Here is a 27,663-nt window from a genome sequence, read left to right as displayed (position 1 = left end):
GTGATTGGCTGAAGCTGCCTCTCGGGGGTGGGACTTGGTTGCCAGGGAGAGGCGCGGGGGCCCCGGGGGCACTGCGGCGGCTGCGCGGAGGAGCGAGGTGCTTGCTGGGGCCGGGGCTGCGCGACGGCGCCGCGGGCTGCGGGCAGCGCCGCGCAGGCCGAGCAGTTCCCAGTTGGGAAGCGCTGTCGCCATTGCCGCCTCGCTCGGTGAGCGCCTCCGACTCGCCGAGCAGGGCCCCAGCGGGCCGCCGGCACCATGGGCCAGTGCGGCATCACCTCCTCCAAGACCGTGCTGGTGTTTCTCAACCTCATCTTCTGGGTGAGCGGGGCCCGCGGCGCGGCTGGGGGAGGCCTCGGCTCAGGCGCCCGCGGGGCCCGGGTAGGGGGCGACGGGGCCCTGCGGCGGAGGCGGGGGCGGAGGGAGCGCTTGGCCGCGGAGGCCGCTCCGCGAGGTCCATCCCGGGCGGGGACGCAGGTCCCGGGCGCCGCGGGCGGTGAGGGGAAGCCCTCGGGGGCTTCCGGCGACCTCGGCGCCCGGGCCCGCCGCCCGGCCGGTGCTTCCGTGCCAGGGGCTCCGCGCCGAGAGGCTGGGCCGAGCCCCCGGCCCTCCCTCTGGGGCACCCTGCTGGACGGAGAGCTCTCGTTGCACGTTCTTTCAGGGCGTCAGGCTGGAAATAGGATACTCCCCGAAGGGTCAGGCTCCGCTCTCTTTGTCAGGGCCCGGAGCCTCCGCAGCTCCAGGGGCCGTCCCGAGCCGCGGGAGCAAACGGTGCAGATCTGCGGGGTGCAGCCGACTCGCGCGCGAGGGACTCTGACTTAGAGCTCTTTGTGTATGGAGAGCTGGTTGGCTGGTCACCAGCCCTGGAAACTGGAAGGTTTCAGCTTGGGAAGCCAAACAGTCCTTTGACCAAGAAAACCAGTCTGTTTGCTTTGGTCGTCGGGGTGGGTAGCCTGAGGTCAGAAACCTTGGTTAGATATGATTCGGATGTCACAAGATTTTGAAAGAGCTGAGTTCACTTTTAATGAAAGCTGGCTTATGAATTTTTTTTTGGACACGCCCCCAAAGAAAAGGGTGTGTATAACCACTTCGTCTTAGCTCAGGTCCTTGTCTCACTAGGGACTTTTGTCCTAATCTGTGCTGTTCGTATCACTTTCTCCACCCTCTAGTCCGTGTGGACCTTGCACCCGGATGCATCTTATTAAGCATGTCTTCCATCACATCACTTTGTTTTATTTAAAAAACAAAACTCCCAAAAGCCTCGGCAGTAAGATAAGGTTCAGCCTCCTTCTCCTGGTATTGCAACTAAGCCCTCAATCGCCTTTCCTTCCTCGTCGCTGGCTGTGTTTTTCAGCATTTGCTGCCCTGGCCAGACTTTTCTCCCCACAGTCCCCAGGACACTCCTTGAACGTCTCCACTTCCTATACTTATGTATGTTGAATGGGGATTCAACTTCTTCCCACACACATACCTAATTTGAAAAGAATCCTTTCCTTTTTACCACCTCCTCTCCCCCCAACAAAGCGTGAAGCTTTTCATTTCCTGACTGCTGTAGCCTAAAAGGATAATTATATATGATAAAGCACTTACTACACACAGGTATTGCCATAGAGTCTTTTAGGGTATTTATGGTGTGATGGAAAGAGTCCTGACTGATAGTAGCTGTTCAAAATCACCCATGTGACGTTGGGGTTTCCATGATTTCTTTTTTTCCAATTAGAGCAGTGTTTCTCTTACTTTAGTTTGAGTTACAAGCCATTTTAAAAGGTAGAAGAATTTTCAGGGATCCCCAAAGGAAAAACACTCAATTAGATAATCAGATATTTAGGCGGAGACTTAGCTTGGTACCCTTTACAGTCCCTTGTGATTTTTATGGGCATAAGTGTTTGATTTGGGAAACTAATCTATGTACTATCAGGTGAATTCTAGGCAGTTCAAGCTCAGGGACTGAAATTGTTAAAGAACTGAAATATTGGAAATACAGGAGCCGTTTTCTTTAAGTACTTACATTTTCATTTATTCTAAGATATCAGTTAATTCTAAGTGATTGCTCGTGAATCTTTGGAAATTATGTAAGTATATGTACTATTGGTACTTAGTGAAGAAGGTTACGTTGAACTTCAGTTGTGCGTTTCATATATGGCCGAGAGTAGTCATACTGTATAGTAAAAACGCCCTCTATCTAGTTTAGTAGAATAGTAAAACTTTTGTGAACTGTGATGAGGAAGTTAAGCAGACGTGCAGGGGAGAAAAATTGTGGCATAGAGCAGAATTAGTGCAGCACAACTGATGAAGAAACAGTGTTCCATGTGTCTCTCACCAAATGATTAGTTTAGGGACAAACTTGGAATCTGATGATGCTGGTAGTGATAACTACCATTCGAGTGGTTATTACACCCACGCACTGTGCTGAGCACTTTACGTGGAGTATCATCACAGTAACCTCATCTGGCAGGGAGTGTTAATGCTGCTTTTCTGATGAGGACGTTAACATTTACTAAGTTAAAGTAGCACTCCCAGGGTATGGCAGAGCCTGCGTTCAAACCCTGATTGTCCGAGACTCTAGAGCCTGTGTGGTATTAGAGCAAAGTGTGATTTCAAAAGATTTGGAAAGGGGAAGGGACTCATTAGGTTACATTGCAGTCACTTTCTCTAAAACTTACAGATGCAATCTGTAAGTTTAGAACTTGTACCAGCATTTAAACTTCATTATTTAACTTGTGAGTTTAAAAAATTAGGTCATTATAAGGAAATACATAAAATAGATGTTAACTGGGGCCGAGTGGTTAAGTTCGCGCACTCCGCTGCAGGCGGCCCAGTGTTTCGTTGGTTCGAATCCTGGGCGCGGACATGTCACTGCTCATCAAACCACACTGAGGCAGCGTCCCACATGCCACAACTAGAAGGACCCACAACGAAGAATATACAACTATGTACCAGGGGGCTTTGGGGAGAAAAAGGAAAAAATAAAATCTTTAAAAAAAAAATAGATGTTAACTGGTTCTCCCTGAGCATTTGTAATGCATTCTTCAGTTCTAAGAAGTGTATTCTTATATAGTGACCCTTCCCTTGTTTTAATGCCTTAAGGTATAAGTAGAAGAAACAAACATTCCCTACGTAGAGCATATCAAAGGTTTATCTAGATTCTCTCTGGCAACTTCAGCAAAGATTTTTTAACTCTGTTGCACTGGCTCTTCTCTGTGGGATGGTAATGGCTGATTGTTGATAAGTGTTAAAGTTTAATTTCTTTGGCAAGATCTTTAAACTACACCTTTTAATATCTTAATATCCAGGTTCACTTGGCAGTTTGTTCAATGAGCTGTGATGTGGAAATAGATATGTACTTGAAATACTTAGGCTTTGCACTAAATGATCCGACAGCCAAAATTGTTAACATTGACTTGGTCTAGATTATTTTGGACAGTGCAATCTAAGAAAGTTACTGTGGAAAGGCACAGACTAAAAGGGGAAACAATTGTTTCTAAAATTCTGAAGGTTGTCTTAATGGAAATTGAGAGTTCCTTACCAAATTTTAGAATATTAGGTCTTGTAGCTTGAAAGATAATTTTGGACAAGTGAAAGGATGTACAAGTTGGATCTCTGTTTTTTATGGAGTAGCATAGCTTTCAATGTAAGTGTTATAGTGCTAGACTCATTATAATTTCTGGGAGATGGTTAGGAGTGTTTGAGGTGCATGAGTAAATTTTGAAGGCTATTGGAACAGTCATTAGCCTCTTCCATAAACTGCGCTTTTGTACCAAGGTCAGATAGGATTCTTAATTCAGTGGGTCATTTGATCTGATTCAGGAGGCCTCTTCTAAAACAAGTTTAAATCAGTACTTTTATTTTCAGGTTTTTGTTCTCTGGTAAGTTAATTGAGTACTTGATCAAGTCCCATGTTATACAGATTACCTTTACTTTTCCTACCCTATGAGAAAAACCAGTGGGCTAGTATTTATTTTGCTCATGTGTGTTTTAGGCATTATAGGAACTGCAAGAGAAAGCTTTGTCCGTGCTTGCAGAATTTGTAGTCTGGCACGTCTACTTAGGCTGTTGTTTTTCATCAGTACGCGAGGCCATAGTAACACTAAAACGTCTGTGGAGGAGGAAGAACCACAAGAAAGTCAAACGCCTTGTAAAGCCTTTAAAACGACTTCAGAATGTGGCAGCTTCACTGATCATCATTCTCTCATGAAACACCTATACAAATACTGTATTTGAAAGCCATGTATAACCGTTAAAATTTATCTTGTCTTTAAAAAAAAATACTTTTCACATCACACTTTCCTCTACGAATACGTATAATTCAGGGAAATTGCTTTGTTAAAAAAATATAACACAAATATTTAAGCACCTACTTTGTGCTTATATTATTGATAAAGTGGTGAAAAAGTGAAGCTCTCTGTTCTTACAGAACTAACTTTCTGGTGGAGCATGACAGACGACTGTAAATAAGCAAGAAAAATATCAGATAGTGATGTATTATGTAAGGAATTAAAACAGGGTGATGTGATAGAGTGGTTGGGTGGCTGCTTTAGGTTGGCGAAGAAGGCTTCTCCAAGGAGGTAAAATTTAATCTGGAAGATAAGAAGGGGCAGATTTTGGGGTGATTTGGAGCAGATGGAGGCATTTAAGACAAGGAACACCTTATAGGCCCTGAGGCAAGAATGTACTTGGTATGTTCAAATTACCAAAAGAAGGTTTAACTATACCTTCATGCTTTTATTTAAAAAATAAAAATTTAAGGGGCGGGCCTGGTGGCACGGTGGTTAAGTGTGCAGGTTCTTCTTCACTGGCCCAGGGTTCGCCGGTTCTGATCCCGGGAGTGGACATGGCACTGCTTGGCAAGCCATGCTGTGGTAGGTGTCTCATATATAAAGTAAAGGCAGATGGGCCAGTCTTCCTCAGCAAAAAGGGGAGGATTTGCAGCAGTTAGCTCAGGGCTAATCTTCCAAATAAATAAATAAATAAATAATTTATAGTGAAATATTTCAAGGAAAACCTCCTGTCACAAATCTCCATATACATATTTTGTATTTTCCAGCGCATACTACACATTTGAATTGGGAATAGGATACTTTTAAACGGAAACCTTCATCTAACATCCTGGAATTTGTTTCTCTACTTCCTGTGTTTCTATCATCATGAATGCCTACTCTGACAAAGAATATGCCATTGGAACACACCTTCAGCTTACAGATTTTTTTTTCATGGTTGCTTTTCAGTTCACTGGAAGAAACAGTGAACAAACCCACAAACAGTGACAAAGCTAACTTTGTCAGTAAGCAAGTTATGGTACATAAGAGGAGACCTATTTCTTCTCTTTGACAGTTAAGAAAATGAACATTTCCAGTCTTACTGTATTCGCAGTCATTTGTCCACTGACCAAGTGCCTTGTGGCTCTGAGTAATCATTAACTGAAAGAACTCATAGCATTGGGAACTTGAAATCAGCCAGGTGACCATATTTGTGAAAGCTCTCATTAGCTGAAATTTAAGGCATAGGTTATTACCTTATTAGGATATTTATCATGCTTTGAAATATTTTAATGGATTTTATTCTATAAGGTTCAATTCAGGTTAGGATTTTTTTTTTCTTTGTTGAGGAAGATTCACCCTAAGCTAGCATCCCTGCCAGTCTTCCTCTATTTTTTTTTCTAGTATGTGGGCTGTCAGGTTAGGATTTTAGCAGAAAATTTATTCCGTAAAATTTATACTTGCACCACCCAAGTGTACCCTAATAATTATTCATTCAGCTTGTTGAATATCTATGCTTTACTTGCTTCTGAGAAATGCAAAAAGACATAGTCCCTGCTGTCTAACAGCTCATGGGGAGAGGGGTCAGAAAGACAGGCAAAATCATCTGATACTTGATTGAATTTAATTTTTAATTGCACCTTCCCCCCAAAAAAGTCATACTCATGGACAGTCTCAAGTCTTCCTTTAAAAATATTATCATTCTCTTCTCGTTCCACTCTTCCTTAATAGTTTTGTAGTCAGTATATGAGAAAAATACTTTCATTTTATGTATTTGTTTTTGATTTACTAAAAAGAGTCCATAGTAAAAGCTATATTTTACATTGTCGCTGCTACTAATTAAACACATAACCCAAGCAGGGACAAACTCTCATATTATAAAGCTTAAGCACCTCAGGCTCCTGCAGTGGTAATTGGTTCTTTTTACAGTTAGAGTAGGGTGTGGAGAGAGAGGATCTCACAGAAAAATGTGTGTTTCAACTCTGTACTTCTCAGATGACTCCTGGAGCGCTACAATCTGAAAACAGCTGATTTCTATACTGTTAGAGTAATTTGGCTGTTGCAATTGGTTGATCTCCAGTTTTATTGTGACCTGAATTTTTGGGTCTTTCAACAGTAGGTATAAATTGTATTAAACAGAACAACTTTGTTAAGCTGGATAAACGGTGACTTTAAAAACTGAATACAGAAAAAATGAAAACAGGACAGAATTGTGGAACATGACCTTTGGCATCTTATCAGAGTAGTATCGGTTTAAAAGAGTTAAAATATTTCTTCTTTAAGAATAATGGCAATAATAATGACAGTGATGATAATGTTGGGAGATGGGGGTTATTGTCAAAACTTTACACTGCTCAAGTAGGACTTTATCTTTTTTTTCTACTTGCCTCCTTGACAGGTGAGACAAGTGATATTTGTGGGAAAAAAAAGATAATGTGTACTGAAAGAATCAAAATTGTGTTAGATAATCAGAAAACATCTAAAGATGAGTCAAAGTCAACAGACCTGAGAAAAGTGATACTTGGGGGAGGTTGGCAGGGATGCCTAAAATATTTGGGATTGAAGAGATGCCTGTTTTATGTTGGTGGTAAGAACAGATCTAGACATTCATTTGTGAGAGAACAGCAAGTTCTCAATTTCAGTTATAGTTTTAAATATTTACTTCTCTGATTATGCAAGTGATATGTTTGCTTTTTTAAGGAGACACTAAAAAGTGTTTCAAAAAAACAAACTAACATCATCATAATTCTACCACCCAGAGTCAACCTATAGTAACATTTTGGTGTGTTTTTAAAATGGTTGTGTGTGATACATGTTTTTTTTTCCCCTAACACACTACAAACATGCTATTAAATTACACTTTAACAAAATGTTAAAGGGCTGTAATGTAAGTATATTTCTGGATGCCAGCGCTTTTGCTCCTATAATTTTGTTATAATAATTTGATGACCATGCCTTCTATACAAATCTTTGTTTCCATCTGACTTCTTTTCTTAAGGATAGATTCCTAGAAGTGGAATTAGTAGGTACAGACATAAATGCCGAGGCTGATATATGTTGCCAGATTGCTTTCCAAATACTATTCTGTATTAATCTGTCCTCCAGCATGAGGGCCCTTCTGTCTGTACCCTTACACATCTTGGAATACTGCTTGCCTTTCTTATTAACCAATTTGTTAGGCAGAAAATGATATAATTGTTTTAATAGCTTCAGAAATTCTTGGTAAGAGTAGCTTTGATTTCTGAAAGAGGATTTGAAATCTTTGGAGTACTCTTTTTTTTCTTTTGCAGGCTTTTTTGGTGGGGAAGATTGGCCCTGAGCTAACATCTGTTGCCAATCTTCCTCTTTTTTTTTCCCCTCCCCAAAGCTGCAGTATAAAGCTGTATATCCTAGGTGCAAGTCCTTCCAGTTCTTCTGTGTGGCATGTCGCCACAGCATGGCTTGACGAGCAGTGCGTAGGCCCGGTGCATGGGTCCATGCCCAGGATCTGAACTGGCGAACGCCAGACCCCCGAAGCTGAGTGTGTGAACTTAACCATTGCGCTACCAGGCCAGCCCCTAGTCTTTTTTTTTTTTTCTTTGAAAGTAAATGAAATATGTAGGCATTGGACTTGGTGAAGGAGTAGTTATGTTTAATGATATGAAGTATTTTAGCAGAGTAAGTCAGAGTTGAAACAGCATATTTGGAGTAGAGAATGTTATGGTAAGTAGAGTGCTAAACGATGTAAGGTGATTTTAAGACACTTGTAATGGCCTGAGGGTGGAGTTTTGGGAATCTTTCAGAAATGCACTGTACAGAGTTACCAATGGGTTCCTAGCAGGAGAGAAGTAAAGTATGTAATAAAATCAATATGACTGTACAGGAAACTGAATTAAATGTTGAAAGATATGTACATAAGATAGATTTCTGCTGGTATTTTCCCATTTCTGCTTTGTTTTTGCAATCTGCTTTCTTACAAAGTCTAGAGTACACAGTGCCTTTTGCCCAGTCTTTTCTTGACTATTTTTTCTCCCAACATTCTGATCACTTCTACTATATCATTTGATCCTTTGAGGCAAAAATCACTCCAAAGGAGCACTTCACACAGGCAAGAAGAACTGACAGACCCTGTACTTTCAGCTGTATGACGTCAGATGGTCCCCTCATCTTTATACTACCCTGATTCTTGCTAGTTTTACATGTGAATCCATGACTACAATAGTTCTTTGCTTTATCTTCACCCAAATGCTCTGTGTGTGGGATGCTTCCACCTTCACAATTCTGAGTTTCCATACAGATACACCTTTCACAACAGAGCTGTTTTATCTCCCAGCTTGTGACCTGTCTGTTGGTTTTTCTATTGCCACATTCCAGTGATAGGTTTCACTGCGGTTGAGGTGCCCCCTTTCATTTCACATTCCTTCTTCCCTGGGAAATTAAAGAATGTAGTAATAGTTTTGTGGATTTTAGCATTTCATCACCTGTTTGTTTCACAGAGGATTCAAAAAGTACCAAAACAAAACAGAAACACAAGATTAACTATAGAAAAAGCAATCTTATGTAAGGATGAAATCTCTTACTTTAAAAGAGACTTCACATTTGTGTGTACATGGTGGAGGGTAAAAGGATAAAATGAAGTATCATACCTCTGGAGCTCATACTTCTAAACTTTTATAGCAGGACAGCTTTAGTTTTAGAGGAACAGCTTGGTGTCGTGCAAAAGCACTGGCTTTCCTAAAGCTTTGACTTAATTTAGAGAATGATTTTATTAAAAGATGAAGAATGATTTTGAAAAAATTATTCTTTCTATAGTTTCAGCTCTCAGCCTTTCCCTTAAATTTCCCTTCACTTCTTTATAAAAAGGGTGAATATTTTTAGTATACCGTCCTGGCACAAATCCCCCTTTGTAGGCTCAGATTTTCTCAGCGTGACTAAAGCAGTTCAGCTGTTTCCAAGTTCCACATTTCATCTCCTCTTCTATTGCACCCCCCACCCCCCGCCTTGCCCTGCAGCTGCTTTGTTGGCAAAGCCCAGATCCTTTGATAGATCCCAATCCCATCATGACTCTTTAAAAAAAGGATTTAACCCAGCTCACCTTTTTAGCCTTTCTAATAGCCACAACTCCTATATTAAAAATCTGTGTGACTACAAAGTCCCCACACAGACTAGTTAGGAATTACTTATACCCTCCCTTCCATTTGCCATAAAGACTCTACCTATGTTTTTCATACTGATGGACTGATGGTTGGATGTCGTTAAAGCGGTCACTTATTGCTGTTTTTAGATCTTCAGTTGTTACTAAAACACCTACTCTATATTTTCAAAGCAACTGATATCATTTCATAAGTTGTTTATTATACAGCTTAAGATATAAGTATTTAGTGCTAAATACAGATGTCATTAAAAGAAAATTTTGAAGTTTTCTTCAATTTGGAAACAGCCTCTATTTATGAGTATTTTGATTAATGTAGTCTCATATCAGCAATCAGTGCAGTTTCTGCTTTGGTGTGTGCAACTAATAAATTGCTTCCCACTATATGTTGTTAAAATAGAGCTCTGTTATGTTCTCAGTTCTGTATGAATTGAGTGTTGACTGGTTTGCAGCCTGGGAAAAGAAACTCCTTTCAAGTCTAAGAGCAAAGAATAGGCAGCTTTACAAATGGCATCTCCTCCTAGCCTTCCATTGCACTCATTACATGTCTGGTTATATCTACTGTTGGTTTCTTTTTCTGCCTTCTCACGGTCTCCATTTCAGATGAGCGCTTCGCTCTGGGTGGAGGGTGGCAGCCTTGGAACCATTTTCCTTGGCCCATTCCCAGGCAGCACCGAGTGTGAGTCTCCTCAGAATCTCTCTAGGTTGATAGCTCGTCATTTTATATTTAGAATGCAAGTAGTTTTTCAGTGTCCTGTGCTTCAGATTAATTATTGAGTACATATATCTTCCAGTTTCATCTTGTTTTCATTCAAATTTATGTAGGCTAAAATTTCATTTATTAGAAGCCCCAAAATGGAATTCATTTTCATTCAAGCCTTTTAAGAAAGGTTGCCTTTTAGAGTAAGAAAAGCTGAGAATCCAAAGAATGAGATGACGAGTGAAGACAAACTGGACAAAATTTGATTGATTCATATTTAGGATTTCTTCTGATTCAGTTTGAGGGCTTAAGGTGTTACTTTAGCAAAATATATGTGTGTACATGTATATGTGTGTATTTATATATCACACACATGTAGTCAAGAAAAAGTAGTATTTGGTGTTAAGTATTCCACATACTTCTGTAATTAATGCACCCAAACTATTAAGCTATTTCTCTTCTTTTCCCTCTCCTCTACCTGCCTTCATCCCATGTGATAATATGTCCGCAAAGTACGTCTGTCAGTAGACTCTGAGGACCTTTGAACAGGCATGGTGGCTATGAGTGTGGCATTTATAAACTAATGTATTCCAGATGTGATGAATTTGGTAAACTGGATTAGGTTGCCAAATCGTGTTTGAATAGTGAAGAGAAACAAAGCAAATATAAACCAAAGCTTGTGTTAGAGATGGGAGGGCGATTTTTAAGGGAAGGAGTGAGACTGAGTGTGCTCAATAAATTTTGACTGATACCTGCTGTGTGCCAAGCACTGTTCTAGGTGCTAGGTGGTAACACAGGGCTGAAAGATAGATGGGCAAAGTTTGTGTCCTAAAGGCATGCTGAGACGTGTAGTTATAATTGCAGCAGTTGTAATAGATGCTCCGGTAGAGCTGTGTAAGGGGTGATACATGAGAGGACAAAGGGCACCTAATCCAGCCTGAAATGATCAAGAATGTCTTCCAAAAGCAAGAGGTGATGTTTAAACTGCATCTTAATGGGTGACAAGGAGTTCCCATGCAGATGAAGAGAGGGCATTCCAAAAAGAGCAGCAGAAGTAAAGTACAAGAATGTGTGTACATTTGGATATAACAGCTTTCTGTTGTTCAGGGTGTATGAGGGGTAACGGATGGAGTCCAAGGCTTAAAAGCAAGGAGAAACAGCTTAGTTCATCAGGGGCCTTATTTGCCTCATCCTGATTTTAAACAAGCTAATGTCTTAATCTCATTTGTATTTTTAACAAAAATAACTGATCACATAAAGAACGTATTATTAAGGAACAGGGAGGGTTGGGAAATAAGGCTTTGGGTGAACAATGATAAGCCCCAAATTAAGACAGAGCACTGTAGTAGGGTTGAAGAGAAATTAAGGTATTCAAGTAATGTTTTGGAAGTAAACTTGAAGGAGTTTGGTAATTGATGGGATGTAGACGAGGGCAAAGAATATAATAGAGTAACTCTCAGGCATCTGACTAGAAAAATTAAATGCCTAGTGCCTTTGGCCATTCTAGGAATACGAGGGAAGATTAGATAGGGTGGACAGGAAGGCAGACAGTGTTTGAGGTAGGTTGAGGGTGAGGTGTCTGTGGGACTTCCAGATAGTGATGTGTAGTTCTGAGACGATGGCCTAGGTAGTGAGCTAGTGACTGGTGATGCCCTGGCTAATATAGCCCAAGGGGAGCCTACAGAATAAGAAAATAATGGGGCTGAAGATAGAACCCTGGAGATCACTGACATTTCAGTCTGGTAAAGAAGAGTCCATGAAGAGAGTGAGCAGTGAGAGAAATTGGAAGAAAACCAGCAGTGGGGCCCCTTGGAAGCCAGAGGAGGAGAATTTTAAAAGAATGTTTTTTAAAAGTGCCTCCATTATTCTGTTCGTCTTCTCTTTTTAAAAAGTCCGCATTATTATTTTTTTAATCAAGTTACTTTTGCAACTTTACGTAAATGAAATCTTTCTTCCAGATCTGGCCATGATTCTAATGGCCTAGTGTAAGAAAATATACTTATGATGCCCAAGTTTCCTGGGTCCCCTAGACATAAAAGATAAACTGAGTTTTCATGTTGATAGGAGTTAATGGTATTTCCAGTATCATGGTGGAGGTAGTCGTCTAGTTTGAAGATTAATGGTTTATGTGTTAAATTTTAAAGGATGATGAAATAATTTTTTTCCCGTGAAAGTCTCAAAGTGCTCTACAAATGATAACTCATTAAGCCAAATGCTTTAACACTTAGCCTCCCACTGCATTTGATCCTTCACAGATAAGCAAGTGGCTTTGGGCTGTCAGCATCAAGCTGGTAGACGACGATAGCAAAATGGACAATGATAGAGGAGGATGTATGTAAAACTTTGCAGTTGGAGGGTGGTGTCTGGAGTACCAGCTGAATTAAGGCATATCTGTTCCATGACTTGTGCATTCGCTTTCCCTTTAGATGCCCTAAACCTTCTTATTCAAAGTGTAGTCCAAGAACCAGCAGCATCGGCATCACCTGGGAATTTGTTGGAAATGCAGAATCTCAGGCCTCAAACCCCAGACTTACTGAATAAGAGTCTGCAGTTTAATAAGATCCTCAGGTGATTCCTTCCTGTTCATGTTAAAGTTTGAGAAGCATCATTCTAAAGAATAAGTAGATGTCAGGATTTGCCAAGTTCTTTAGTAACTGGACCTGCTGGCTTTACCATTTCACAGTCTCAACTAGGACAGTAAGTTTTTGGGAAATGGATATCATGGTTACTATTTATTATTATATTTTCTTTCTCCAAGTGGGTGGATAGAGGTTAAAAATACAGGTTCTGAAGTCAGATTGCCTGAGTTCAAATCCTGGCTCTGCCACTTGTACCTAATTTCCCTGTTTGTTGAGGGCAACTACGATTAGCAAAGGCGTACCCCTACCACCCCCCAGTCTGCCTTGGACATGTGGTTTGGGCGCGCGTGCTCGTGCGTGTGTGTGTGTTTGTGTGTGTGTGTATTTTCATTCTTATCATCAGTGTTACTTTTGAATTCATGGTTTCTTAGCTGAAAAGTAGGTGGAGTTTGGAAAACTTTTCAACTTTAGTCAAATGTTCTCACCCACTGAGTAATAGGAGACTTTTCAGCTTCACTGAAAAAAAAGTCTACAAATAAATTGAAAAGTGATGGGAAATCTCACTAAATTGTAACCTATTAAGAACATTTTACTAGCTGGGCTTCGAGACTTTTACCAGTGCTCTGAGCTTGTTTTCTACAGGGGGCAGCTGGCATTTTATGCTACGTGGGAGCCTATGTCTTCATCACTTATGATGACTATGACCACTTCTTTGAAGATGTGTATACTCTCATCCCTGCTGTTGTGATCATAGCTGTAGGAGCCCTGCTTTTCATTATTGGGCTAATTGGCTGCTGTGCCACAATCCGGGAAAGCCGCTGCGGACTCGCCACAGTAAGTTAGCGCTTCACTGACCACATGTGTCATCATAATACGCGGGAATATTTCGTTTGTGTTACTTGATTGAATTGAGCATGAAACTCCATAGAACAAAATTAGCACTTGTCTTAAACTTCTAGCAGTTATCTCAGATAGTTTTTTTTAATCAAGAGAGTATTTAGAGCTATTTTTTCATTTGTATTTAATTTTGGACAATGTTTCCTTACAGTTTGTCATCATCCTACTCTTGGTTTTTGTCACAGAAGTTGTGGTAGTGGTTTTGGGATACATTTACAGAGCAAAGGTATGTTGTCTACTGTAATTCATGTGTTTTAAAAGGTGGTTTTAAGTTTTTCAAAGGAAATAGAACAAATTCATTTTATCAGAGTAAACATTTTCTTTTGCCTTACTTAAGTTTAGCCACCGCTTTAAAAATCTAAAGTTATTAGAAATTACAGAGAACTGATTGGTGGTTGCCAGAGGGGATGGGTGAGGACTGGGTGAAATGGGTGAAGGGGGCCAGAAGGTGCAAACGTGCAGTTATAAAATAAATAAGTCCTGGGGATGTAACGCACAGAATGGCAACTGTAGTTAATAATACTGTAACACGTATTTGAAAGTTTCTAAGGGAGTAGATCTTAAAAGTTCTCATCACACACAAAAATTTGTAACTGTATGGTGACAGAAGTTAACTACATTTACTGTGGTGATCACTTTGCAATGTATAGAAATATCGAATCATTATGTTGTACATCTGAAACTAATATAATGTTATGTGTCAATTATGCCTCAATAAAAAAAAAGAGAGAAATGCATTTAGTAAACACAAATCCAGGTTCCTGGCTTAATAAATAGTACATACTAGAGAACTGAGCTTTTGTTTTATGTTTAAGAATATGGCAACATTTCGAGCTCTTCTTTCTGAACTGTTCTTACCACTGAAGGTGCTATGTAGACATCAAAGATTGTGTTTAATGTGGATTCTGATTTCAGGAAATCTTCTGAAAGCGTAATTGATTTTTTATTTTGGTTGTTATGTATTTTTTTCCTACAATAAGTGTATTATGTGCTCTGTCAGTTGGGGTCTTCAGAGAAGCAGATGCAAAAATGGAATTCAATACATGGCTTCTATCAGAGGAAAGCCCGTGAGAGAAAATGGGGAAGGAGCCAGGACTGGCTGAGAGCTGTCAGGCCATGATGCAAGTGTAATCCCAAGTACTTGTTGGTGTAATTATGTAGCTAATTAAATATTGACTAAATCTTTGAACAAATGAATTCATGAAAAAAGAAAACAAAATTGAATAATCTGAAGCGACTTGGTTAAAAACAAATAGAACTAAAACATATTTTTGATCAAATCAGATATAAGTAAGTTCACTGTAGAAGTTGAGGGGAAATTTATTAATACTTAGTAGAATTCTATACTTTTATTATGTTGCAGTGTTTCTGCAGTTTAAAGAAACTAAAATTGGAAATCATTGTCAGTGCATTAAGGATGTGATTTGTGCAAAACAAATGATAAAGAGCTCGAATCAATGGATCCTATGCAAAGAAAGGACTTACGTCTTAAGAATGGTGTAAATATACATTTCTTTTATTTTTTTTTTGCTGGGAATGATTTACCCTGACCTAACATCTGTTACCAGTCTTCCTCTTTTTTTCCCTCCCAAAGCCCCAGTGCATAGTTGTATATTCTAGTTGTAGGTCCTTCTAGTTCTTCTGTGTGAGCCACTGCCACAGCATGGCTACTGACAGATGAGTGGTGTGGTTCCATGACCAGGAACCAAACCCAGGCTGCCGAAGCAGAGCACGCCGAACTCTAACCACTAGCCATCAGGGCTGCCTCGTGAATATACATTTCTATGCTTTAAACTAAATGAAAATGTTTGCTGTTTTAAAAGTCTGTGATTTAATGGACTTTCTCAATTAACCAACTACTCCTCACCATGAGAGGCTTCTACATTTGTTAAATGCAATAGTGAAAAAAAGATGTTCCTGGGATGGAGGGAGTACATGAAAGTCAATTTAGGGTTGCAATTAGGTCCTTTCATTCCATAAATATTTGTTAGGAACGGTTTTAGAACCTTGTCAAGAGCCAGCCCTGATGGCCTAGCAGTTAAAGTTCTGTGAGCTCCACTTTGGCAGCCTGGTTTGGTTCCTGGTTGTGGAATCACACCACTCATCTATCCGTAGCCATGCTGTGGCAGCGGCTCACATAGAAGAACCAGAAGAACTTACAACTATACACAACTATGTACTGGGGCTTTGAGGGGGGAGAAAGAAAGGAAAAAAAAGGAGAAAGATTGGCAACAGATGTTAGCTTAGGGCAAATCTTCCCCTGCAAAAAATATATAGTTAAAAACTTTTTTAGAAAGAACCTTGTCAAAATCAGTGATGGCCTACTTTGGTTTCATATCTGTATTTGACAAAGCTATGTATGTGTATGTATATAAATATAAATGTATATATTAATTAGTTATATGGTATAAGTGTCTGGACCCCAAAAGATTTTTCTACTGTTCCATATGTTCTCTACCTAAGACATGCTAGGGAATATTCCACTATGACCTACGTTACATTTCAGCTCTCTGCTGAAGGAAGGATTCATTATAAAATGGGATTCATCCAGGCCTACCTCCAACCCCAGGCTTTTTTGTGTGCTTAATTTGTTTGTGTAGAGGTGCCAGCAAACCCTTAACTAAACTTTATAGGTACACCCTAGTGACTTCCACATGGGGGAGGTGTTTTAGCCCTTTATAAAATCCCTTCCAGAGGCTGTTGTAAGATCTGATCATAATTCTCTTTCCTCATTTGAGGCAAGATAATAGAAACTTAAGATCAGTAAGCAAGCATAATTTCTGGACAAGATAGATTTCTCACAGGAACTTGGCTGTCTGTTTTTTCCTTATTGCACCGTTACAATGTATCTTCTAAAGATCTGGCCCCTCCCACTCTGAATTCCTTGAAAGCAAGGCAACCATTTTTGAATGTTCAGCAATAGGAACGTGCCTGGCATAATAAATGTTGTAAATTGGTAGATCGATTGAATGAAAAAGAAAGAAATTACATATCAAGACTTCTAGTCTCATTTAATATAGGGTTAGTTCTACTACTGTTCTAGTTTGTAGGTGTTTTTGTTATTAGTGCTGTTGAGTAGATTCCAACTCCTGGTGACCCTGTGTACAGCAGAGTGGAACCCTGCTGGTCTTTTTGTGCCATCCTCTCACCTTCCTTGCTGTTTCAGACAATGCTTTGGTGCTATGCATGGCCAATTTTTTGGAAGTGAGTTGCCAGTTTCCTCTTCCTAGTCTGTCTGAGTCTGGAAGCTCTGCTGAAACCTGTCCACCGTGGGTGACCCTTCTGGTATTAGAAATACTGGTGGTATAGCTTTCAGCATCACAGCAACACACAACCACCAAAATATGACAGCCGACAGATGGGTGTTGTGGTTCTCTGGGAAATGAACGTGGGCTGTGGTGGTGAGAGCACCAAATCTTAAGCACTAGACCACCAGGGCAATTAGCAGGTATTTAATTTTCTTTAAATTAATTCAGAATGAGCTGAAAATGAATAGTCGGTCAGCTGAGAAGTTTGTTCAAGTTTCCTTAGCCCATAGATTCTGTATATGGGAGAGTGAAATCGAAGTTTTCTAATTTCTGTTTTAGAAGAACTAAATTGAGGATTTCATTTTCCATTACCTTTTTTTAAAAGGTGTTAGTCCTGGACATAGAAAAAGATGATTGTGAGTTGTGATCCTACTTTCTCCCTCCGTCCTGAGGAACCGGATCCTGCCAACTTGAGCACCAAGACAGCTGTTGCCAACCACTCTCTTCTTGCCCCTCTTTCCTCTTCCTTGGTCATTTCCTCTTCTTTTCTTTCACCTTTTATTTTGCCAGCTTTTGCTTTCTACCTACACTACCATTCAAGGCTAGATAGGCTTCTTTAAATTAATTAATTTGGGTATAACTGTACAGCCATGATAAAGGCATAATAGAATTATTGTCATTGTAACTTACAGTTTTAAGTCAAATGTATGATATGCCAATTTAATATTCAAACCATGGATACATGGTACCAGGCAACTATGCCAGAAAAAGAATGCAGTGGATTTTACCCGGACTTGTGATCTGTTTATCGGTTTTATAGTCTCATCACATCACTGATATATAGTTACTAAAGAAGTCTAATCATCTTAGAAGGGTAAGGAGAATCTGATACAAGCATACTTTATTAAATGATACTTTCTTGCCACTTTAGTAATTGGCAGCAATATATTATGAAGAGTTTATTTCCTGTCTCCTCATTCACATATGTTGAACCTGCAGTTTTTTCATAAACTGCCACTTCTAAGGACTGATTTTTTACCTACTGATTACTTTTGTATATTTGGCCAAGTCTAAACATTGAATAAATAAAATGGAAATTATGTTATTTGTCCCAAAAATATATTTGTGAGAATGTTTCAGGTTTTATTTTTACCCCCTTTAGGAAAGGAAAATGAATAGGTCGAATCCACTGAAAACTTATTTGAAAAGGAAGCCGTTCCATTTATAATTTAGGACATCTCTGTCAAGGCTCAACTGCTTTCTCTCTTGAATAGATTGTTAGCCTGCCATCTTGCAAACAATCTTCTCTTTGAATGCTTTTAAATCTGTGTGATATGATATATCTGAATTTTTACCTGAATGTTTATGGAGACAGGAAGGGAGAAAACTTTTTTTCTTACAAGAAATTCACAGAGGTATCTGGCAACTTTGCATACATGCCATTTAAATATTTTAGCTAGAGCCTTGACTAATGTTAGTTTTGCCACTATTTTTAAAGGACTGAATACTTTGTTTTGACTCAGGTGGAAAATGAGGTTGATCGCAGCATTCAAAAAGTGTATAAAACCTACAATGGAACCAACCCTGATGCTGCTAGCCGGGCTATTGATTATGTACAGAGACAGGTGAGCTCTCCTGAGGTGAATTCGCTTTTGAGGGCCAATCACAGCTGGGCCAACATTGAATTCACTCTGCTGTTACTGTGTAGATTAGCCATGTGCCTTCACAGCCATGGTCAGCTTCATGATGTGTCCATTGTTTTTGCCTTTGGTAACCTTTGAAGTTACCAAAACTTCTCCCTTGAAAAGCTTTTTCCACCAGCACCTAGTCAAAGCCAGATAAAAAACATCTGGCTTCCACCCCGCGCAAAAAAAATTAGCCAGAGAGGCGATAATGGGAGAGAGATATGTGTCACAGGAAAATTGGGAGTCCAGGTGAGCTTTAGAGGAGGTGAGAGGTCTTCATATACCTTTAGAAAGCAAGGCCAGAAAAACTGTAAAAAAAAAAAAAAAACCAACTTGTGAACAATTTGAAACATACATTAAGGTAGAATAAGAAAAAATTATTGTGAGCAATTTGCAGTGTACATTAAGGTAGAGAGAATAGTATAGTTGATCTTTGTACCCATAAACGCAGCTCAAAAATTGTCAACCTTTTGTCAATCTTATTTCTTCTATTACCCCCATGTATCTTTTGCTAGATTTTCTTAAAGCAAATCCAAGGCATTTCAGACAAAATATATTAAACACTTTGTCACTGGAAATAATACTTAATTTAGAACCAGATATTTAACACATAAGATAGTAAGATTTTTCTTAGCTTGTGGGCCAGTCAACTCTGGGCAGTGTGCTTTTGATATGGTGATTCTAGAGCCACTAGTCATATGTGGCTATTTAAATTAAAATTAAAAATTCAATCCCTTAGTTCATACTAGCCACATTTTAGGTGTTCAATAGCCTCATGTGGCTAGTGGCCCACCATGTTGGAAATGCAGATGTAGAACATTTCTGTCATACCAGAAAGTTCTGTTGGACATCACTGGTGTAGAGTAGCTTAAAGCTCTGCAGTGTGTGGAACTCTAAAGTTCAACACAGGTGTATGTGTTTTGTGAGGAGTAATATCTTATTCTCTTTTCTGCTAGCTGCACTGTTGTGGAATTCACAACTATTCAGATTGGGAAAATACAGACTGGTTCAAAGAAACGAAAAACCAGAGTGTCCCTCTTAGCTGCTGCAGAGAGACCGCCGGCAGCTGTAATGGCAGTCTGGCCCACCCCTCTGACCTCTATGCCGAGGTAAGTTTGGTTTCTTGGCCAAGACTTGAATCTAGCCTGGTAACCTCTCTGTGCGTTATCTCTACCTGGAAATTCTTTTCGACGCTTTTTGTTTATCCTTAATGCTGTTTTATTTTACTGTAAATTATTTTTAAATGCATTGTTGTCTTTTTCTCTTTTAGTTTCTGTCGTTTCCATTTCTGCCAATGAGCAGGAATATGTGACCTTGCAACTTCCACTTAAAAAGAAAATTCTAATGAGGATGACTTGTGTGTTTTTCAGGGGTGTGAGGCTTTAGTTGTGAAGAAGCTACAGGAAATCATGATGCATGTTATCTGGGCAGCGCTGGCATTTGCAGCTATTCAGGTAAACACAGCTAGCCAAGAAGTTGTTATCAGAGAGTGCTGATTCTCTGATGTCAAACGGAAATGGTTTTAATCACTAAGTACAGTTAATCTTTGTATATATAGATAATTTGGAAATGATTGCGGTACCAGCCACCAGTTTCCAACATCTTCCATTTCCTGCCTCTAGACCTAGACCCAGAATGGTCCCAAAAAACCAGAGATCTGAATGGGGGGACCATGTGTGAGGGGACTCTATGCCTTATTTTCTTGACTTGATTAGTGAGTGACCTGTTCAAAATACAAACTGTTCTCATAGTGTATTCTTGAGAGAGATTTTAATAGAACTTCACAGAATTTTTAAAAATTGTACTGCTTTATTTCAGTTTGGAAATGGAAAGCTGTCTTTTGTGTGTGTGTGTGAGAGGAAGATTTGCACTGAGCTAATATCTGTTGCCAGTCTTCCTCTTTTTTTGCTTGAGGAAGATTAGCCCTGAGCTAACATTGGTGCCAGTCTTCCTCTATTTTGTATGTGGGACAACGCCACAGCATGGCTGCCGACAAGTGGTATAGGTCCGTGCCCCAGACCCAAACCTGCAAACCTGGGCCGCTGAACCAGAGTGCACTGGACTTAACCACTATGCTCTGGGGCTGGCCCCAGAAAGCTTTATTTCAGTCTTTTTTTTTTTTTGTATTATTTCTCCTTCTGGTTCTTATTTTTGTGTCCTCAAGGGTTTTATATGTTCATATATATAAATGAAGAATTGGTAGTACAACACTAGTCTCTTGTACTAATAGGAGCAATTTCATTGCTTTACAGAAAACACCTTCAAGTAAAAACTGAGGTTCTAACCTCTTCTGTATTTGTGGACTTAGTTTTTTCAAACCGTTAGCCATTGAGGAGTTCCTGATACCACTTGGCACATCTGGAAGTATACAATGCCGTTGTTGGTAGCTGAGGGAACTTGTTTTCCCAATTCCTGCCAGTGAAAACAGTCATTTTCCCCCTAATAGTATCATATACAAAATAGGTGGTAATTGTTTAATTGCCTCTCACTTTATCTACTCCCAACCCCTCACACCCACATTATCCCTCACCCCTACCTGAAAACAAATAAGAAAGATAGCTATTTTTGCTCAGTACAGCTACTATTTCTGGTTTATCAGGGTTATACAGTATATCTTAGGAATTCTGTTAGAAGAATGCGTTAGAGGAGTCTTACACTGAGAATAGGGAACTATTTGAAAATCCTCTCCATCAGATCTAGTTCTCAGAGTGTTCGTTTAGTTCTTGAAATACGCTTCAGGCCAGAGAATCTATTTTAAGAAAGTGTAGGTATCTTTTAATTGTTAGACAAAACCGGTGTAATTGCTAGTTTACCTGTAAGTTGCTTGGATTGTCTGCTCTCTGTATAATTGAACAGAAGGTAGTGTATTTAATGGAAGAAATTTTCTTATAAGCTTAATTTATCAATAAAAGGCTCTAGTTCCGGTGTTGACCATTTGTGGGCCAAATCTCTCCCACCACCTCTTTTTGTGTGAGCCACACTTATTTGTTTGTGTATTGTCTATGACTGCTTTTGTGTTACAGTGGCAGAGTTGAATGGTTTCTGCAGAGACCCGTTTGTCTCTTGTTCACAAAGCCTAAAATATTTACTTTTAAGGAAACATTTGCTGACCCTTGCTCTAGTCTAGTTAAATGATCTAGGTTTGAGTAGTATTGAAATGATCAAGAAAGAAAAACTGAAAAATGCTAGTTAATTATTATAACAGGATTTTTGAATATAAGAGAATAAGATTTTAAAATTTTTACTACACCTCTTATTTTGTTGGCTTATTAAAATCAGCAAGATATTTCACTTCTTTGTATGTAGTCAGCCTCTTAAATTAACAAATGATCAATTATGAATTTTATATTTAAAAGGTCTGGTCACAATAATAGACAAAAATCTAGGTTTTGGTTTGGCAAGCTCTTAAGTATCACTATGGATAAGGCTTGCTGCTCAGACAATATGGGAAAAATGGGAATTGTCAGTCTTTGGAGTCTTATGAAGTTGACATGTCCTCAGGATGAGGTGATCAAGAGCAAACTTTCATAGAGAATTGTTTCCCAAGGCCATGTTGCCTTTTTCTGGTGTATATGCCAAGTGTGAAGGAAATTGAGACTGCTGTTTCCTTCCTCCTTCTTCTTGACTACCAGTTATTCATTAAAATGAATTAAAATACATAAGTGAATAACCCTTCAGCTTGGGCCCCCAGATAGTTAAAATCAAGTGGCTTGATTCTGACACACTTTAAAAAAAACGTTCCAAGTAATTCTTCCTTAAAAGCTTAAACCAAAGCTTGAGAAGCTAATTCTTGCTTAGAATGGCTAAGATTTTTATTGTTTAATTTTGGAGCAATTAATCATAATTAACTTTTTGAAAGTTTTTTAAATTGAAAATACTCATTTGATAAAATTTTTTTCAAATCGTATAAATTTAGTAAAAGATAATCCTCCATCTCAGTCTTGACCCCAGATCTTGAGTTCTCCCTGCAGAGAAAACCACTGTTACCAGTTTTCTGTATGTCCTTCCAGAAGTAGTTTGTGGATAAACAGCATATAATATTTTTTATGCAAATAGAAGCTTATAGGATGCAATTTTGTACCTTGCTTTTTTTAAAAATTGAAATAATTGTATATTCACATGCAGTTTTAAAAAGTAATACAGCCAGAGCCCTTGTATGCTTTGCCCAGTTTCCCTCAGTGGTAACTACAGTATATAATAACCAGGTTATTGGCATTGATACAATCCACCAGTTTTATTCAGATTTCTCATTTCTATGTGTGCATATTTAGTGCTGTACAATTTTATGACCTGGTAGGTTCCTGTATCCACCACCACAATCAAGATACTGAACAGTTCCAACACCACAAGAATCCCCCTGGGTACCTTTTTATAACTAACTGCACCTCCCTCCCTCCTGTGCCTCCTCCCCACATACACTGGCAAACACTAATCTGTTCTCCATTTCTAACATTCTGTCATTTCAAAATATTATATAAATGGAATTATGCCATGTGTAACCTTTGGTATCTTGCTTCTTAAAAACAAATTAGTAGTATTCCATTTTGGGGGCATACTTTATAACTTACGTAATCTACATTAATGGGCATTTGTGTAAGTCTTGCTATTACAGAAATGCAAGTAGTATATCCTCTGTATGCATTTGCAAAGTCTATAGCAAAAATTTGTGGGCATGAAATTGAGGAGTCAGAGTATATGAGTGACTTTTTGATAGATATTTCAAAATTTTTCTCAGAAAAGAGTGTTTCCTGTGTGCAGTTCCAATAACCTTGTATGACAACATTTCCCTATAACACCACCTCCATAGTATATCATAGAATATTTTAGTCCTTGGCAGTCCGTTTTTTAAATCACCACTTGCCTCTGTATTTAGTAATAATTTTTTGCAGTTGCTCAGTGTTATATTTGGGGTAAGTGCATATTAGTTCTCATGACTTATGTATTGCAGGGGAAAATTTCATTGCAAGGAATAACACCAGAGGTAAAATATTTGTGTAATATCTCCAAGTCTATTGTTGGAAAATTTCAATTATAAATGAAATTTCAGTATAGCAAAGCTTTGGAAATAGGCCTGTGAAATACTTAGTGATGAGGTTTGGACTACAATAAGTTACTGTGCAGAGCTTAATGTTCTTAAACAGACTCATTCCCAAGCGTGAGTAGCGTTTTATCAAGCTTATTTAATTGTTTTTAAATGAATACAAGTTGACTTAATTGAAATAAAAGTCAGGAAAGAAATGATACTTATTTCAGACCCCATTTTAAGAATACTGACTCCTTCAGTAGAAGTTAACCAACTTGAAAGGAATGTTAGGGAAGTGGGATGGGAAGAGAGACTTTTTCCCCCAGCAAATCAGTAATTTCTGAGCTTAGTATTTTTATTGCTCAATTTAACATTGCCTGGGAATGTAATTGTGTCTGATTTTGTAGCTGTTCTAAGAATGTTTTGATGTACACTGAATGGAAATGTATTTCTTTAGGAATTGGGTACTAAACATGTCTAGAATTGGCTTAAGACATTTTGTAAACTTTCAACAATATCCACTTTTAAATTGTCTTTGAAGTGCTTTGTAAGCACTCAGCAAATGCTGATAGGATAAAACTGGTGGAGTCAAGCAGCAAGTATCTATCCTGAATGGGTGGAATACACTAACTGAGGGCAGAAATTTATACCATGGAGAATTCGGATTGTGGACATTCTTAATCTCCATGTATGTGTCTTGTTAGTAATCTTCCACTTCAAACTTTGAGAGTCTGTTTATGGATCGGGTACATTTTGTTGAAATTAGATTGACCCCATATGTACAGAGGGCCCTGCCTTTTAAAATCAAGTAACTGAGACCTTTCACTGTCAATGAAAAGTTAGAACAGCAAATTTTTTTTTTAATTTTCTCATCTTTTTTTTTTTTCATTTTTTATTTTTTTTCCTTTTTCTCCCCAAAGCCACCTGGTACATAGTTGTATGTTCTTAGTTGTGGGTCCTTCTAGTTGTGGCATGTGGGATGCCACCTCAGCGTGGCTCGACGAGCAGTGCCATGTCTGCTCCCAGGATTCAAACCAACGAAACACTGGGCCACCGCAGTGGAGCGCGCAAACTTAACCACTCGGCCACGGGGCTGGCCCCAAGAACAGCAAATTAACTTATTCTTATTTAGCTCTTTGGTTACTGTTTATATTTTGTAAGAAGCTAGGTCAAAAATTCTAGAATTTTCTTTTTATTATCTTTTTAAATTTTTTATTTTTTTAAGAGATTGGCGCCTCAGCTAACATCTGTTGCCAATCTTCTTCTTCTTCTTCTCTTTTTTCCTTCTTCTCCCCAAAGCCCCCCAGTACATAGTTGTATATTCTGGTTATGAGTGCCTCTGGTTGTGCTATGTGGGATGCTGCCTCAGCATGGCTTGATGAGCAGTGCTATGTCTGCACCCAGGATCTAAACCTGTGAAACCCTGGCCCAGCAAAACCCTGGGCCGCTGAAACAGAGCATGCGAACTTAACCACTCGGCCACAAGGCTGACCTCTAAAATTGTTTTCTCTTTGATCCAGCTTAATCCTCTTGCTTAACCAAAATAATATGGCATGACTTTATTACTATTCTAGTTTGCTACCACAGAAGGATTAGGGCTTATTAAAATAAAATGATGATGGAAGAGTGACCTCTAAAAAGTAATACGACAGAGCCAAGCCTGGATTTCAAAAATAGTAAATAATTGTGAAAGAAACAAAAACCTTGACACTACCTTTTTTGGCATCAGGATTAGTTTTCCGCCATAGGGCTTTTGGACTACTCATGTACTGAATTTTGTGGATTGTTATAAAGCCCATCTCCCCCAAATCCAGATGCCTCAAAAGACCACCATTAAATTTCCTCAAGACATATGATCTTGATCATTCTACTCCCTAGACCTTTGCTGTCCAGTATGGTACCCACTAGCCACATATATCTAAGTTTAAATTAATTTAAATAAAGTTTTAAAAATGCAACTCCTTAGTTGCACTAGCTACATTTCAAGTGCCCAATAGCCGCATGTGGCTAGAGGCTACCATATTTGACAGCTCAGATATAGAGTGTTTCCATCATTGCAGAAAGTTCTTTTGTAGAACTCTGCTCTAGATTGACAGCGGGGGTGGCAGTACGAGAGTTTTGATTCTCTGCTGGCTTCATAAATTATTCTTAAGTGTGAGGCAGGGAAACTAAAACTTGGCATTTAGACAGTTCTTCAAAAAGGAAAAAGATAATATATTCATTAGAGATTGCTTCTGTTACTGTTGTTACTGCTTTTTAAAAGTTTTTTATTTTTCCTTTTTCTCCCCAAAGCCCCCCGGTACATAGTTGTATATTCTTAGTTGTGGGTCCTTCCATTTGTGGCATGTGGGATGCGGCCTCAGCGTGGCCTGATGAGTGGTGCCATGTCCGTGCCCAGGATCTGAACTGATGAGACACTGGGCCGCCGCAGCGGAGCACGTGAACTTAAGCACTCTCCCATGGGGCCGGCCCTGTTGTTACTGCTTTTTTGATGATTTGAGGTCATTGAACTTTGAAACAGCTCCATTGCCAACAAAGAAACATACACTAGCTATAAGAGGGTTTTCAGCCTTTTTTTCTCCACTGTTGTTTTCTTCCCACAGCTGCTGGGCATGCTGTGTGCATGCATTGTATTGTGCAGAAGGAGTAGAGATCCTGCTTATGAACTGCTCATCACCGGCGGAACCTACGCGTAGTAGAAAACTCAAGCCTGAGCTTTTCAGTCTTGTTCTGATTTGGAAGGTGAATCGAGCAGGTCTACTGCTGTTGGCCTCCTGAGTTCATTTAGTTAAAGCACATGTACACAGGTGTTGCACAGAGCAGCTTGGCTCTTCATGTGCCCACCTACTTACCTACCCACCCATGACTTTCTTTTCCCCATTCTAGCTGACTCTCCATGTCCCTAAGTTTTTAAGTACGGCGGTAAATATTCTAATTTCAGAACCATTTGTGAGTTGCATAGTGTGGTAGAATTAAAGGAGGCTATGGGCCTGCTTCTGTTACCTCCAGGCAATTATGGGACTGCTGCCGAAGTATCACCATGTCCTTTCAGTCTTCACAATGGAGAACTCTTGGCCAAAGGTTTTTGGGGGAAGAGAGAGGAAGCCAGCTGTCTGGTCAAAGTTAACACCAGATGATGCCCCTCATCAGTGTCCTTTTAAAAAATATATGCTGTAGTCCAATAAGATAGCAACTGTACAAAATGGCTAAAATAGATTTTAGAATCATACAGTGTGTATCTTGGTTCATCTTCAAAATCAGACTGATCTTTGAAACTAGCGATTTTTAATTAAAGCTGGCTTTGTAGGAGGAGTATAATGTATGCACTATTGTTTTTAAATGGTTAGTGTGAGTGTATGCGTGTTTTTGTATGACTCAGCCCATTCATCATAGGTCTGAAATTTGTTAGAAATAATGTACCCCTGTAGACTAGCAAAATAGTAGTATGTAAATGTGATCTCAGTTGTAAATAGAAAAATCTAATTCAATAAACTGTATTACCCCTCAATATGTAGTTTTTAATTATTTGGGGATGCTTCTCTTCCAGAGCAGCAGTGTAATGTTTTAAGTATTGGTGCTGTCTGCAGCTCATCATGATTTACATGTGTTTTAATTATATCTGTTGCCAAATTCTAAAGGCTTCAGTATTCAAAAAACCACAGAGACTTTTTAGGCTAGTGTATCCTACAAATATGGAACATCTAACTATGTGCATGACACTGAGGATACAGTGATGATGCTGTTCTTGCCTTCAAGGAATGTGGAGTCCTAGTATCAGAGCCATACAGAGAAGCAGATAATTTCTGTACGGTGCAGTGATTGTAGTAACAAAAGAAATGGAAGCCCAAAGGAGGTGCTCTGAGAGGCAGGGGCAGCTTCCTGGAGGAGAGGCCCAAGCCCAGAGGCTGGATAGGCTTTGTGGGAAAGGGTACACAGGGATGTGAAATGGGGTGGAGAGTGCAGGTTGCTGCTTGTGCATGGAGCTTAAAATACAACTCTGGGAAAAGAAGTTGAAGTGGCCAAGCCTGACTTCTCTAGGGTCTTACACAACATCCTGTGGAGGTCAGACTACTTGAAAGTGGAGGCAGCCATGTGTGTACGTGGTAGTAATGCAAGGACCTGTTGTAGACATCCGCTGTGGCTGCGG

At 39.4% G+C, this 27,663-nt stretch overlaps 1 protein-coding gene across 1 annotated transcript; it reads left to right on the top strand.

Annotated features, from left to right (window-relative positions):
* The first annotated feature begins 1 nt into the window (after position 1).
* On the top strand, positions 2–27,024 carry TSPAN3 (tetraspanin 3). The gene is made up of 7 exons (XM_014841427.3): positions 2–318; positions 13,306–13,497; positions 13,712–13,786; positions 18,332–18,433; positions 19,450–19,602; positions 19,864–19,947; positions 26,120–27,024. The coding sequence occupies exons 1-7, from the start codon at positions 256–258 to the stop codon at positions 26,210–26,212; spliced, it is 762 nt and encodes a 253-aa protein (XP_014696913.1). The 5' UTR covers positions 2–255; the 3' UTR covers positions 26,213–27,024.
* The last annotated feature ends 639 nt before the right edge of the window (positions 27,025–27,663 follow it).

The sequence above is a fragment of the Equus asinus genome, chromosome 2, assembly GCF_041296235.1.
Source record: "Equus asinus isolate D_3611 breed Donkey chromosome 2, EquAss-T2T_v2, whole genome shotgun sequence".
Classification (NCBI taxonomy): domain Eukaryota; kingdom Metazoa; phylum Chordata; class Mammalia; order Perissodactyla; family Equidae; genus Equus; species Equus asinus.
The sequence above is the reverse complement of the archived record's forward strand: the minus strand, read 5'-3'. Positions and strand labels throughout refer to the sequence as shown.